This window comes from Coregonus clupeaformis, chromosome 14 (assembly GCF_020615455.1).
Source record: "Coregonus clupeaformis isolate EN_2021a chromosome 14, ASM2061545v1, whole genome shotgun sequence".
In the NCBI taxonomy this organism is placed as follows: Eukaryota; Metazoa; Chordata; class Actinopteri; order Salmoniformes; family Salmonidae; genus Coregonus; species Coregonus clupeaformis.
In genome coordinates, this window is record NC_059205.1 from 42,861,165 (window position 1) to 42,874,515 (window position 13,351).

The following is a 13,351-nucleotide window of genomic DNA, read 5'->3' on the forward strand; positions in this document are numbered from 1 at the left end:
GCCAATAACAGCTAGTTTTCAGTTTTCTCCTCCCCACCCAGACAGTCCTAGAAAAAATCTTTGTTGAAGCTATTTATGTTTATTTTTTACCCTTTTTAATTAAAAAATAATAAAGTAAGGTACTTAATAATTAATAATTTTTACCCAGAAATGATTTGATATTGAGATAAAAACGGCTGCATTGGCCCTTTTAACACCTACTTAACATTCATCACATCTCATCATACCTCTGTTGTCCCTACATCTCCAGCATGGTCCTCCGTCCTCCCTAACCTCTGTCTGTGTCTCTCTGTCCGTTTTACCTGAGCACTATGAAGGACAAGGACAGGTAATGTAATCTCTGGATGCCTCCTGGTAAGTGTACTGCAGAGCTATATATTTAGATAGTTTGGCCAACTTTTAGAATGGACGCCATGTTTGTGCCTTGGAGCATTCCATTTAGCCATAGGTTCATGTCACAGAACTAAAATTACATTCCATTTCTAAGGGTTCATGTACTGTAAATGCATCATAATACATAATAAAAACTCAATGTCCTAACACTAAATACATGGCTCTGGTGTACTGTACGTGTCTGTGAAAGTTGTGTGTGTTCAATAACCAGGATGTTGGCCCCTCCCTCTTTCAGCCGAACAACACCAACACAGGTCCAGGCCCGTACCAGACAGACAGACAACAGACGGGCCGACACTCTGTGTCTGTAGAGGTGCAGATGCAGAGACAGAGGCAGGAAGCGAGAGACGCCTTTCAACAGGCGCAGAGACAGTACAGCTCCCTGCCACGGTAAGTATATGTGTGTGTGTAACAGAGAGAGAGAGAGAACACCCATAGTCCCTATTTGTTTTCCCAGGTCAAGGGAACATTCCATATACATGACCAATTGACCATGGCGTGTACTCAGAGCATGCGCGAACCAACTGGCAGGTGTCTTCACTGACATTTTCAACCTCTCCCTGACCGAGTCTGTAATACCTACATGTTTCAAGCAGACCACCATAGTCCCTGTGCCCAACACACTAAGCTAACCTGCCTAAATGACTACCTCCCCGTAGCACTCACGTCGGTAGCCATGAAGTGCTTTGAAAGTCATGGCTCACATCAACACCATCATCCCGTAAACCCTAGACCCACTCCAATTCGCATACCGCCCCAACAGATCCACAGATGACGCAATCTCAATCGCACTCCACACTGCCTTTTCCCACCTGGACAAAAGGAACACCTACAGTGGCTTGCGAAAGTATTCACCCCCCTTGGCATTTTTCCTATTTTGTTGCCTTACGACCTGGAATTAAAATAGATTGTTTGGGGGTTTGTATCATTTCATTTACACAACATGCTTGCCACTTTGAAGATGCAAAATATTTGTTATTGTGAAACAAACAAGAAATAAGACAAAAAAAAACAACTTGAGCGTGCATAACTATTCACCCCCCCAAAGTCAATACTTTGTAGAGCCACCTTTTGCAGCAATTACAGCTGCAAGTCTCTTGGGGTATGTCTCTATAAGCGTGGCACATCTTGCCACTGGGATTTTTGCCCATTCTTCAAGGCAAAACTGCTCCAGCTCCTTCAAGTTGGATGGGTTCCACTGGTGTACAGCAATCTTTAAGTCATACCACAGATTCTCAGTTGGATTGAGGTCTGAGCTTTGACAAGGACATTCCAAGACATTTAAATGTTTCCCCTTAAACCACTTGAGTGTTGCTTTAGCATTATGCTTAGGGTCATTGTCCTGCTGGAAGGTGAACCTCCGTCCCAGTCTCAAATCTCTGGAAGACTGAAACGGGTTTCCCTCAAGAATTTCCCTGTATTTAGCGCCATCCATCATTCCTTCAATTCTGACCAGTTTTCCAGTCCCTGCTGATTAAAAACATCCCCACAGCATGATGCTGGCACCACCATGCTTCACCCTGGGGATGGTGATCTTGGGGGGATGAGAGGTGTTGGGTTTGCGCCAGACATAGCGTTTTCCTTGATGGCCAAAAAGCTCAATTTTAGTCTCATCTGACCAGAGTACCTTCTTCCATATGTTTGGGGAGTCTCCCACATGGCTTTTGGCGAACACCAAATGTGTTTGCTTGTTTTTTTATTTAAGCAAATGCTTTTTTCTGGCCACTCTTCCGTAAAGCCCAGCTCTGTGGAGTGTACGGCTTAAAGTGGTCCTATAGACAGATACTCCAATCTCCGCTGTGGAGCTTTGCAGCTCCTTCAGGGTTATCTTTGGTCTCTTTCTTGCCTCGCTGATTAATGCCCTCCTTGCCTGGTCCGTGAGTTTTGGTGGGTGGCCCTCTCTTGGCAGGTTTGTTGTGGGTGTTATATTCTTTCATTTTTTTATTATGGATTTAATGGTGCTCCGTGGGATGTTCAAAGTTTTGGATATTTTTTTATAACCCAACCCTGATCTGTACTTCTCCACAACTTTGTCCCTGACCTGTTTGGAGAGCTCCTTGGTCTTCATGGTGCCGCTTGCTTGGTGGTGCCCCTTGCTTAGTGGTGTTGCAGACTCTGGGGCCTTTCAGAACAGGTGTAAATATACTGTGATCATGTGACACTTAGATTGCACACAGGTGGACTTTATTTAACTCATTATGTGACTTCTGAAGGTATTGGTTGCACCAGATCTTATTTAGGAGCTTCATAGCAAAGGGGGTGAATACTTATGCACGCACCACTTTTCCGTTATTTATTTTTTAGCTTTTTTTGACCCCAGTTATTTTTTTCATTTCACTTCACCAATTTGGACTATTTTGTGTATGTCCATTACATGAAATCCAAATAAAAATCAATTTCAATTACAGGTTGTAATGCAACAAAATAGGAAAACTTTCAGCTTTTCAATCACCACTGTATTTCATGATCACAATGATGCTCAATGGGACTGTGTTTTCCCCCCAAACATACAGTAGTTATTGAGTATGATCTAACGCTGAGTATTCTAAAACCTATAATCTGCACTGATTGCAGTGCAGTGATGCCATCGGTTGTGTTTATAATGGTTTATTTGGACAATTAATTTGTGGTGGCTGCCTGTGATTGTTCCAGATGTTGTCCCTAATCAGGTTGATAAAAACAGCAGATCCCAATATAAATGACGATAGTTTAACATGCAAGCAGCTATAAATTCAAGTGTGCTGTCTTTTTCAGAAACTGATGGTTCTCTGAGTGTCTAAAAGTTGCTTTCATGAATAGGGGATTCTCTGGATTTCTTGAAAACGTACAAATATGAATATAACTATGGTTCTCTGAAGGGGGGAACGAGGTATAACATACAATGGGGAGTCAACGACCGATCACATTCACCTGAAGAAAACAAAAAACACACCCAAATGACCAATGAATGCAGAGCCCGCCCTCGGAAGCCCCGCCTTCCTGGCTATAACACCGGGGCTCGCATTAATATCCTCAATTCAGTACTGCTCTTCAGTGAGCCCAAACCCCCTGATGGCGCAGGGCCAAAATATGGACAAACAAAATAGGAAAAACGCCAAGGGGATGAATACTTTTGCAAAGCACTGTAGCCTCGTTATTGTTATGTAATTTTATTGTAACTTTTTTTTCTTCTTTTTTTTTTACTTTTGTTTATTTAGTAGATATTTTCTTGATCTGCATTGTTGGTTAAGGGCTTAAAAGTAAGCATTTCACGGTGTTGTATTCTGCGCATGTGACAAATAAAATGTGATTTGATTTTTTAAATTTGATTTGATGGTATTATGCATTCATATAGATGACATCAGCCTGATATCATCAGCCGGAATCTACAAACAGGTCATTCCTGTCTGGAGTCCAAAGCACAAAACCCACAGCCACATCTCAGAAGACGCTCAGTAAAACCACAGTCTGGGGCTGCTTCCTAAATGGCCCCCTATACCCTACATCGTGCACTACTTTTGAACAGAGTGCTATAGGCCCTGGTCAAAAGTAGGGCACTAAAGAGGGAATAGGCTTCCATTTGGGATGCAGAAAGGGTGTGTCACTTTACCCGCCCCAGTAATTTAACATGATCGCACTAATCTGAGATAATGCAGTTACCTTTGAACTACATGGTCTGTGTGTTATTACAGGAAATGGTGTGTCTGTCTGTGGCCTTAGGATTGGCCCAGGGTTAGAGGATAGTTCATGCTTCTGATTGGCTCAGGGGTTAGAGCAGGAGTTTCTCTATTTTTTCACTCAGGCCCTCCTTCCAGCATTAGGGAACATCACGCCCCATCACGCCCCTCCCACGTCTATTTCTATGGGTACAAGCACTGTTCATGACACAAACTGTTCACACCCCTCTTGTTGGAGGAGATAACATTTTGCAGGTTTAAAGCTTATTTCCTGCAATTCTATACATTTTGGCATGGGATGGATTTGTTTTATATTTTATTTTTTTTAAAGCTAATTTCCTGCAATACTACATATTGTCTTGTATGTTCATGTGATATTTGAGGTACTCAAACATTACAACAAAATCAATGGCCAAAAAACCTAGCTAAAAAACATTAGCTGACATGGGCTAGTTGATCTGGACATTTCTGACAAGTTATAAATAGCTCTCTAAGGTCTGCAATAACTGACATGACGAGGAAACCTGCTGATGTATTACCCAATTTCGAAATTGCACCGTGCCCCACAATTTGGAAACCACTGAGTTAGAGGATAGTTCATGCTTGTTTAGCGGGAAGCTCCTAAATGGATTGGATTAGACTGGACTGTACTGGAGTGGACTGTACTGGAATGGACTCTTGATGATGGGTGTGTTGTGGGAGCGATGAATCTGTGTGTGTGTGTGGAAGCCCCTACCTGTGTACAGGGGGTGGTTTGCAACTTCACAATTAAATTAAATAAAAACATTTTTGGCACATGTTTCGTAAGCAACAGCTGTAGACTAACAGTGAAATGCTTACTTACGAGCCCTTCCCAACAATGCATAGAAAAAGAAAAATAGACAAATAATAACACAAGGAATAAATACACAATGAGTAACGATAACTTGGCTATATGTATGGAGTACCAGTACTGAGTCAATGTGTAGAGGGGACGAGGTAATTGAGGTAGATATGTACATATAGGTAGGGATAAAGTGACTAGGCAACAGGATAGATAATAAGCAGTAGCAGCAGCGTATGTGATGTGTCAAAAGAGTGCAAAAGGGGGTTCCAGACTTGGTGCATCAGTACCACTTGCTGTGTGGTAGCAGAAAGAACAGTCTGTGACTTGGGTGGCTGAAGTCTTTTTAGGGCCTTCCTCTGAAACTGCCTAATATAGAGGTCCTGGATGGCAGGGAGCTTGGCCCCAGTGATGTACTGGTCCGTACGCACTACCCTCTGTAGCGCCGGATGCAAGGCAGTTGCCTTACCAGGCGGTGATGCAGCAAGTCAAGATGCTCTCAATGGTGCAGCTTTAGAACTTTTTGAGGATCTGAGGGCCCATGGCAAATATTTTCAGCCTCCTGAGGGGGAAGAGGCATTTTTGTGCCTTCTTCACGACTGTGTTGGTGTGTGTGGACCATGCTAATTCCTTAGTGATGTGGACACCGAGGAACTTGACACTCTCGACCCGCTCCACTACAGCCCTGTCGATGTGGATGGGGGCGTGCTCGGCCCTCCGTTTCCTGTAGTCCACAATAAGCTCCTTTGTCTTGCTGACGTTGAAGGAGAGGTTGTTGTCCTGGCACCACACTGCCAGGTCTCTGACCTCCTCCCTATAGGCTGACTCATCATCGTCGGTAATCCGGCCTACCACTGCCGTGTCGTCAGCAAACGTAATGATTGTGTTGGAGTCATACGCGACCACGCAGTCGTGGGTGAACGGCGTACAGGAGGGGACTAAGCACGCACCCCTGAGGGGCCCCTGTGTTGAGGGTCAGTGTGGTGGATGTGTTGTTGCCTACCCTCACCAGTCCAGGATCCAGTTGCAGAGGGAGTTGTTTTAATCCCAGGGTCCTGAGTTTAGTGATGAGCTTGGAGGGCACTATGGTGTTGAAGAGCCCCACCTGTTTTGAGCACCACCTGTTCAGATTTTTTAAAATAAAATTTATTAATTAATCTGTCTTTCATGTCAATGTCTGTATCCCAAATGGCACCCTATTCCCTATTTAGTGCTCTACTTTCAACTAGAGCCTTATGGGACCTGGTCAAATGTAGTGCACTATATAGGGAATAGGGTGCAACCCACATGTACAGTACTGGCACAATATCTAATGGAAAAGAGAATAGATAGCTGGTTTACTTATATTTACAGAGAAACAGCCCAAGTGTGTCTTTTATGTCAATGTATGAAATATAATCAGAAATGGAGTCGTGGAGCCCCATCTTTTGAAATTGGAATCATTGAAGCATGGGTTTAAAATAAACCGCTGGGTTTGTGTTTCTATGTTATTGGTTGAAAGGCTAGCATATCTATTTCCAACCACCGGTTGTCTTCTTTACACAAAGGTCTGGGTACATTTCTCATTGTCTTTTTTCCTTCAAATACTGAAATAACACGGTTTCTTCTTCCCAGCTGGTTGATAAACCTGCTAATTATGCATGGCTCCGAGACAGAAGCCTGTTTGTTTCAGCCCTGGGTTCAAATACTATTGGAAATCTTTCAAATACTTTTTGAGCGTTTGCTCTAGCCTGCATAGAGTGCCAGATGGATGGGGTTTACAGTTTGGGGACTATTCTATTGGTCCATTAGGTCAGGCAAGCTCAATCGAGCACAGATTAAGTATTTGAAATTATTTAAAATATTATTTGAACCCAGGTCTGGTTGGTTGATGTTATTGTGTCTGTTCCATTTCTCCTGCCCCTGAGATAAGCAGGGCTCTAGGCCTGAACACAGAGTGCCCAGTCAAGCATGAGTCTGGGTGATGTCACACACACACACACGCGCACGCACGCACGCACACACACACACTCTCTCTCTCTCTCTCTCTCACTCTCACACACACACAGCATGGCACACACACGCCTACAGGACTGACTGTGTGTTGTAGGGAAGGGAGCAAGCAAACAGCTCTGCCTTTAAGATCCTCTGTGGCTCAGTTGGTAGAGCATGGCACTTGCAGCGCCAGGGTTGTGGGTTCAATTCCATTGGGGACCAGTATGGAAAACATTTATGAAAATGTATGCACTCACTACTGTAAGTTGCTCTGCTAAATGACTACAATGTAAGAAAACATGTAAGATGTCTACAGTCAAACCGCCACAGAAACATAGTGGGCCGAGTTGAGTCTCATCTGCAACAGGGCTGCTGTTACTGCCTATCAAACCCAATGGGCCGGTCTGTCCTTCACAATAGGGCTAAATGGATGGGAATGGCTGTGTCTGTCCCTCTAGGTGTATGTTTTTATTGTGTGCTAAATTGCCTATTGGTCATGCGTGGCGCTGTGTCTTGTCTGCCTCGGCCTCTCTCTGTGGAATCTCCTCTCTTTCCGAGTCATTGAACTCTTCTCTTTAAAACTCTCTTAACCTCTTTACTCGTGTCTCACCCTGCCTCCTTTTCATTCTCTCCCTCCCGCCACAGACAACCCAGGAAGAACCCAAGCTCCATCTCTCAGGACTCCTGGGACAAGGTCTACCCGCCGGGCGAGGGCTTCCAGACAACCAAGGAGAACCCTCGCTACTCCAGCTACAAGGGCTCCAGGAACGGCTACCCGGGGGTGAGCAGCGTGAACGCCCGCGTCTTGCTGGAGGCCCAGGAGCTGCTGAGGCAGGAGCAGAGACGCAGGGAGCAGGAGGCCAAAGGGAAGCAGCTACTACTAGCGCCCCCACAGGAGCACCACGGGAACAACACGTATGATTCCACTGCTTCATACTCGGCTCACAAGGACCCTGTGTCGCCTAAGGGCCCTTATAGACAGGATGTACCCCCCTCGCCCTCCCAGCTGGCCAGGCTCAACAGGCTACAGGGGCCCGAGAAGGGGAGGCCCTTCTACTCCTGAGGGGGCAGGAATGGGGAAGGGACAGGGCAGCCAAGAGGAGGCCATAGTTGGTGGCGATGGATATAGACAACTTTAGGAGCTGATTAGCTATAGAATGGGGAGGCCCTTCTACTCCTGAGGGGATAGGGACAGGGTAGGCCAGAGGGGCCACAGTTGTGGAATATCTGGACAATTTGAGTTAGGGAATGCACAGTGGGTGTTAGTTTTAATGGCTTCCCCTGGATGTGACCTCTTAGTCCTCCATTCAGTCCCAGTCAGTCCTGTCCCCCTCCCACAGACTATTTGTTGTTAAATGAGACTTTCAGTGCCTTCTGTATTCATGGTCATGATGCTTTCTGGGGTAGTAGTGTTGTTGTGTGATTCATAGACATCTGTCACCCTCACGCTCTGACAATCAGACAGGCTAACAGATGTTCTTTTAAACAATGGAGAGGTATGTGTGGTGTGTGTGCATGTGAGAGAGACTGTCTTAATGTGAGTGTGTATGTGCATTATGCTAGTGTGGTGTGGACACTTACAGGGTGACCTGGTTTTGTTAAACCACGGATCCTACTTGACCTGCCCTCCCCTGGCCGTGAACCTCCCCATAGTTGGTACTACTCTTAACACAAAGTCAAAACAACAACGCTGAGCTCTCAAAATTCTATTTATCTGTTTTCATTGTTTTTTTTCTTTATGGAGAAGCTCCTTTACTTCAGTAGTCACCAGTGGGTTAGAGAAAAGAGAGGGAGTGTGTAAAAGGAGGGGGAGCATAGCGCTGGTTATTAATGAAGGACCCTCATAAATGATTCATGTGTGTGCCATCTCCACAGAGAGAGATGGAGAGAGAGCGAGAGGGAGTGAGTCTCTGATCTACTGCCTGGCCTCTCTGCTCTCGGCACGGCTAACCTGGCCTGCCCGTCTGCCTGTCTCTGGCTTCCTCCTTTTCCTCCTCTCCCTCACCACCTCCTCTTTCACCTCTCCTCCTCCCCCTTCATCTCCTCTTTTACCTCTCCTCCTCGCCCCTCACCTCCTTTTCCAACTCTCCCTCTCCTCTCCCCGGTCAACCCTGCACTGAATTTTTCATCACAAGCTGCCTGCCACAGCCAAAGAACAAAACACAGCCCCAAGAGGCTGCTCCGTAGTGGAGGGCCACACCACAGTTTCGCTCCACAGAGAAAGGCAAAGAGAGACAATCGGAATACCGACGCAAGATTTAGGTTCAATCTACCCAATCTTCCCTTGTTCATAAAAAATGAATTGTGTTTGAGTGGTAATTGCGTTCAGCTGCCGTATAGCGGAGTACTAGTGAGTCACTCTCCTCTTGTAAATAATGGACCTTTAATGTAACGATGCTCTGATGTCTATGAAATGTACCGAATGGTGGCGATGAATGCAACCGAACAAAGGAGAGCGTGGTGAACAGAGAAAATAAAAAATATATAATGACTGTGGTATGTACTCTGTGTGTCGCCTTGTATTATATAACAGAAGTGTCTGGCACCTCACTGCTTTGGAGATGTGCTTCAGTGTTCTCCCTACGCCAATTACAGCCATATGAAATGCATTAGCTTCCATTTGTGAGTTAATACAAAGTCTGCGTCCCAAATGGGACCCTACTCTCTACCCAGTGCACTACTTTTGACCAAAGCCCTATGGGCCCTGGTCAAAAGTAGTGCATTAAATAGGGAATCAGCTGTTGAACACGTCTAACATGGAAATAAGACTGTTATGTCGTCTGTACAGCAGCACCTTGCCAATGTCTGCAGTCTGGTTGGAATCTGTGGTCTGGTGTCCATTGCTAGCCTGGTTCCAGATCTGTTTGTGCTATCTTGTTCATTTCTATGGTCATTGTAGTTAACAAGGGTGTAGGCAGAAGTTCCCCCTGCTAAGTCGCTGATCTTAAGTCTGTTTTTCATTTCCCCACACAATGGTTAGGATTGGGGAGGGGAAGCTGATCCTAGATCTGTACCTATGGGAAACTTCACCCCGGAGTAGTAAATAAGACAGTGAAAATAGACCTGGGATCAGGCTAGTCCATGGCTAAGTTGAGAGTTCAATAATAAGTGCCTGAGATGCCGTACAGTTCCTGAATAGGGAAAACAATGTGGACTGTTCCTTGTTGTAGCTAAACGACATTACACCATGTGTTTTTAACATACCATTATAATCTCTACAGCACAGTATGTCATGATTGTTTTGGGGCTGAAAAGCATTCGTTGTTTTTTTACAGTGAGAGTTCAAATAAGGCTCTGCACAGCTGATCAGTGTATTTGTATCCTGTGTGTTTGACATTGCCTTCACAATGCTGTACGTATCATGATGTTTAAAGTATAAAGCTATTGTAAGCACAGTGCAATTGTTTTTCAGACTTTTACATGATATGTTTAGACATGTGTACAGCTACTTTTCCTGTACATATCACATTTAAAATAAAAGGAAGGCTGTTTCATCCTGTTTACAACTATGTCTGGGTTATCCTCTATTTTTCATCCTATCCTTTGAATAATGAACTGCCAGTGATATCAGGTGGTATCCTCATTAGTAGGAGTGAGTCTGGTTTGATCCACTCTTGTATCTTTAATATGCTTTTGGCTTTTCTATCAATAGGCTATTGTAGTTCTAGCTTCACATCTTTCATGTAAACACAGCTCTACGCATGTGTATGTCTCTGTATGCTTGTGTCTGTATGCCTTAGTGCCTTTGTGTCTGTGTTTGCATTCCCATTGTCTCTTGTCTCTCATACGGGACTTGTTAAATGGCTCGGGCTACTGTGTGTGTTCCTAAGGTTAAAGTTGACGTCCTAAGCAAATACCATTAAGCCGGTTCAGCTACCGAGGGGTGGCTCTCTTGAAACAGAAATAAGAGAGAGGAGGAAAAAATATGTGGAAGGAAAGAAATCCTTTCATCTCATCCTGTTCTTTTATCTTCATAGCTTTGTCTGCTCTTTCATTAATTTATAAAATAATGCCTCCCTATGCTGTTGGCAAAGCCTCTGGCCAGAGGAGGATTGTCTTTGATTTCTGACTTGTAGATAGTCAATGACCTTCAGGCTTTCCTCTATTGCACGACCAGAGGAAACAGAAATATGTATTGCGTAATGCGTGTCCGTTTGATCCCCTGCTCTGGATGTGTCACTATGACTGACCTTGTTGTTTAGTTTGAGTTATGAAATGTGACACTCACCCATTCTTTTGCTTTCTTGATGTGTCTTTTCAAACACATGACTACTGGGTCGTATTCACTAGGAACCAAACAGAAGCAAACGGGCCAAAACGGGGAGGGACCTACCTGAATTTTTCCATAAAGAAACACTTGTTTTTTGTTTTCCGTTGCAAAACGTTTTTCTACGGTGTGTACAAGGGACCTTGCATGCATAACAAAAAAGTCTACCACAGTTTCCAAACCTACAGTAGCTTTTGCCCTTACACATTCTTGTCCATGATAGTAAAAACAAATGTCCAAGTTCCTATCATAACAGCATGTTGTTGCTGCATTCCGAGTTCCAACATTCCGAGCATCGCCCGACATCGCCACGCTGAGGTGAAGGTCATCCAGGGTCACAGAGAGGTCAGTGTTCACCCTCAGCTGGTGCTCAGCTCTCAGGATACACAGCCTACTTTGAATTAACTACATACACACCATACATTAACACTCAAATGTACAGTGCATTCAGAAAGTATTCAGAACTGTTGACTTTCTAACATTTTGTTATGTTACAGCCTTATTCTAAAATTCATTCAATTGTTTTCAGACCCTTTACTCAGTACTTTGTTGACGCACCTTTGGCAGCGATTACAGCCTCAAATCTTCTTGGGTATGACACTACAAGCTTGGCACACCTGTATTTGGGGAGTTTCTCCCATTCTTCTCTGCAGATCCTCTCAAGCTCTGTCAGGTTGGATGGGGAGCATCGCTGCACAGCGATTTTCAGGTCTCTCCAGAGATGTTAGATTGGGTTCAAGTCCGGGCTCTGGCTGGGCCACTCCAGGACATTCAGAGACTTGTCCCAAAGCCACTCCTGTGTTGTTTTGGCTGTGTGCTTAGGATTGTTGTCCTGTTGGAAGGTGAACCTTCGACCCAGTCTGAGGTTCTGAGCACCCTGAAGCAGGTTTTCATGAAGGATCTCTCTGTAGTTTGCTCCGTTCATCTTTCCCTTGATCCTGAATAGTCTCCCAGGCCCTGCCGCTGAAAAACATCCCCACAGCATGATGCTGCAACCACCATGTTTCACCGTAAGGATGGTGCCAAGTTTCTTCCAGACGTGATGCTTGGCATTCAGGCCAAAGAGTTCAATCTTGGTTTCCTCAGACCAGAGAATCTTGTTTCTCATGGTCTGAGAGTCCTTTAGGTGCCTTTTGGCAAACTCCAAGCGGGCTGTCCTGTGCCTTTTACTGAAGAGTGGCTTCCGTTTGGCCACTCTACCATAAAGGCCTGATTGGTGGAGTGATACAGAGATGGTTGTCCTTCTGGAAGGCTCTCCCATCTCCACAGAGGAACTCTGGAGCTCTGTCAGAGTGACCATCAAGTTCTTGGTCACCTCCCTGACCAAGGCCCTTCTCCCCCGATTGCTCAGTTTGGCCGGGCGGCCATCTCTAGGAAGAGTCAGGGTGGTTCCAAACTTCTTCCATTTAAGAATGATGGAAGCCACTGTGTTCTTGGGGACCTTCAATTATGTAGACATTTTTTGGTACCCTTCCCCAGATCTGTGCCTCGACACAATCCTGTCTCGGAGCTCTACGGACAATTCCTTTGACCTCATGGCTTGGTTTTTGCTCTGACATGCACTGTCCACTGTGGGACCTTATATAGACAGGTGTGAGCCTTTCCAAATCATGTCCAATCAATTGGATTTACCACAGGTGGACTCCAATCAAGTTGTAGAAACATCTCAAGGATGATCAATGGAAACAGGATGCACCTGAGCTCAATTTTGTGTCTCATAGCAAAGGGTCTAAATACTTATGTAAATAATCTATTTATGTTTTTAATTTTTAATAAATGTGCAAACATTTCTAGAAACCTGTTTTTGCTTTGTCATTATTGGGTATTGTGTGTAGATTGATGATGAAAAAATTATATTTTAATCCATTTTAGAATAAGGCTGTAACGTAACAAAATGTGGAAAAGGTCAAGGGGTCTAAATACTTTCCGAATGCACTGTGTACACATTATATATCACCTCATCTCATTAGTACAGAAATATATGTAGGATATAAACGTACAGTGAGGGAAAAAAGTATTTGATCCCCTGCTGATGTTGTACGTTTGCCCACTGACAAAGAAATTATCAGTCTATAATTTTAATGGTAGGTTTATTTGAACCGTGAGAGACAGAATAACAACAAAAAAGTCCAGACTGTTATACATTGATCAAAACTCAAAACTGTTATACATTGATTTGCATTTTAATGAGGGAAATAAGTATTTGACCCCTCTGCAAAACATAACTTAGTACTTGGT

At 44.4% G+C, this 13,351-nt stretch overlaps 1 protein-coding gene across 4 annotated transcripts in view; it reads left to right on the forward strand.

Annotated features, from left to right (window-relative positions):
• LOC121580868 (partitioning defective 3 homolog) overlaps positions 1–10,349 on the forward strand; it is a 299,046-nt gene extending 288,697 nt beyond the window's left edge. For all 4 annotated transcript variants that reach the window (XM_041895983.2, XM_041895984.2, XM_045224827.1 and 1 more), the window contains 2 exons: positions 629–783; positions 7,492–10,349. In XM_041895983.2, the coding sequence (XP_041751917.2) occupies positions 629–783; positions 7,492–7,909 (573 nt within the window). In that variant the 3' untranslated portion in view covers positions 7,910–10,349. The remainder of the gene's footprint in view (positions 1–628; positions 784–7,491) is intronic.
• The last annotated feature ends 3,002 nt before the right edge of the window (positions 10,350–13,351 follow it).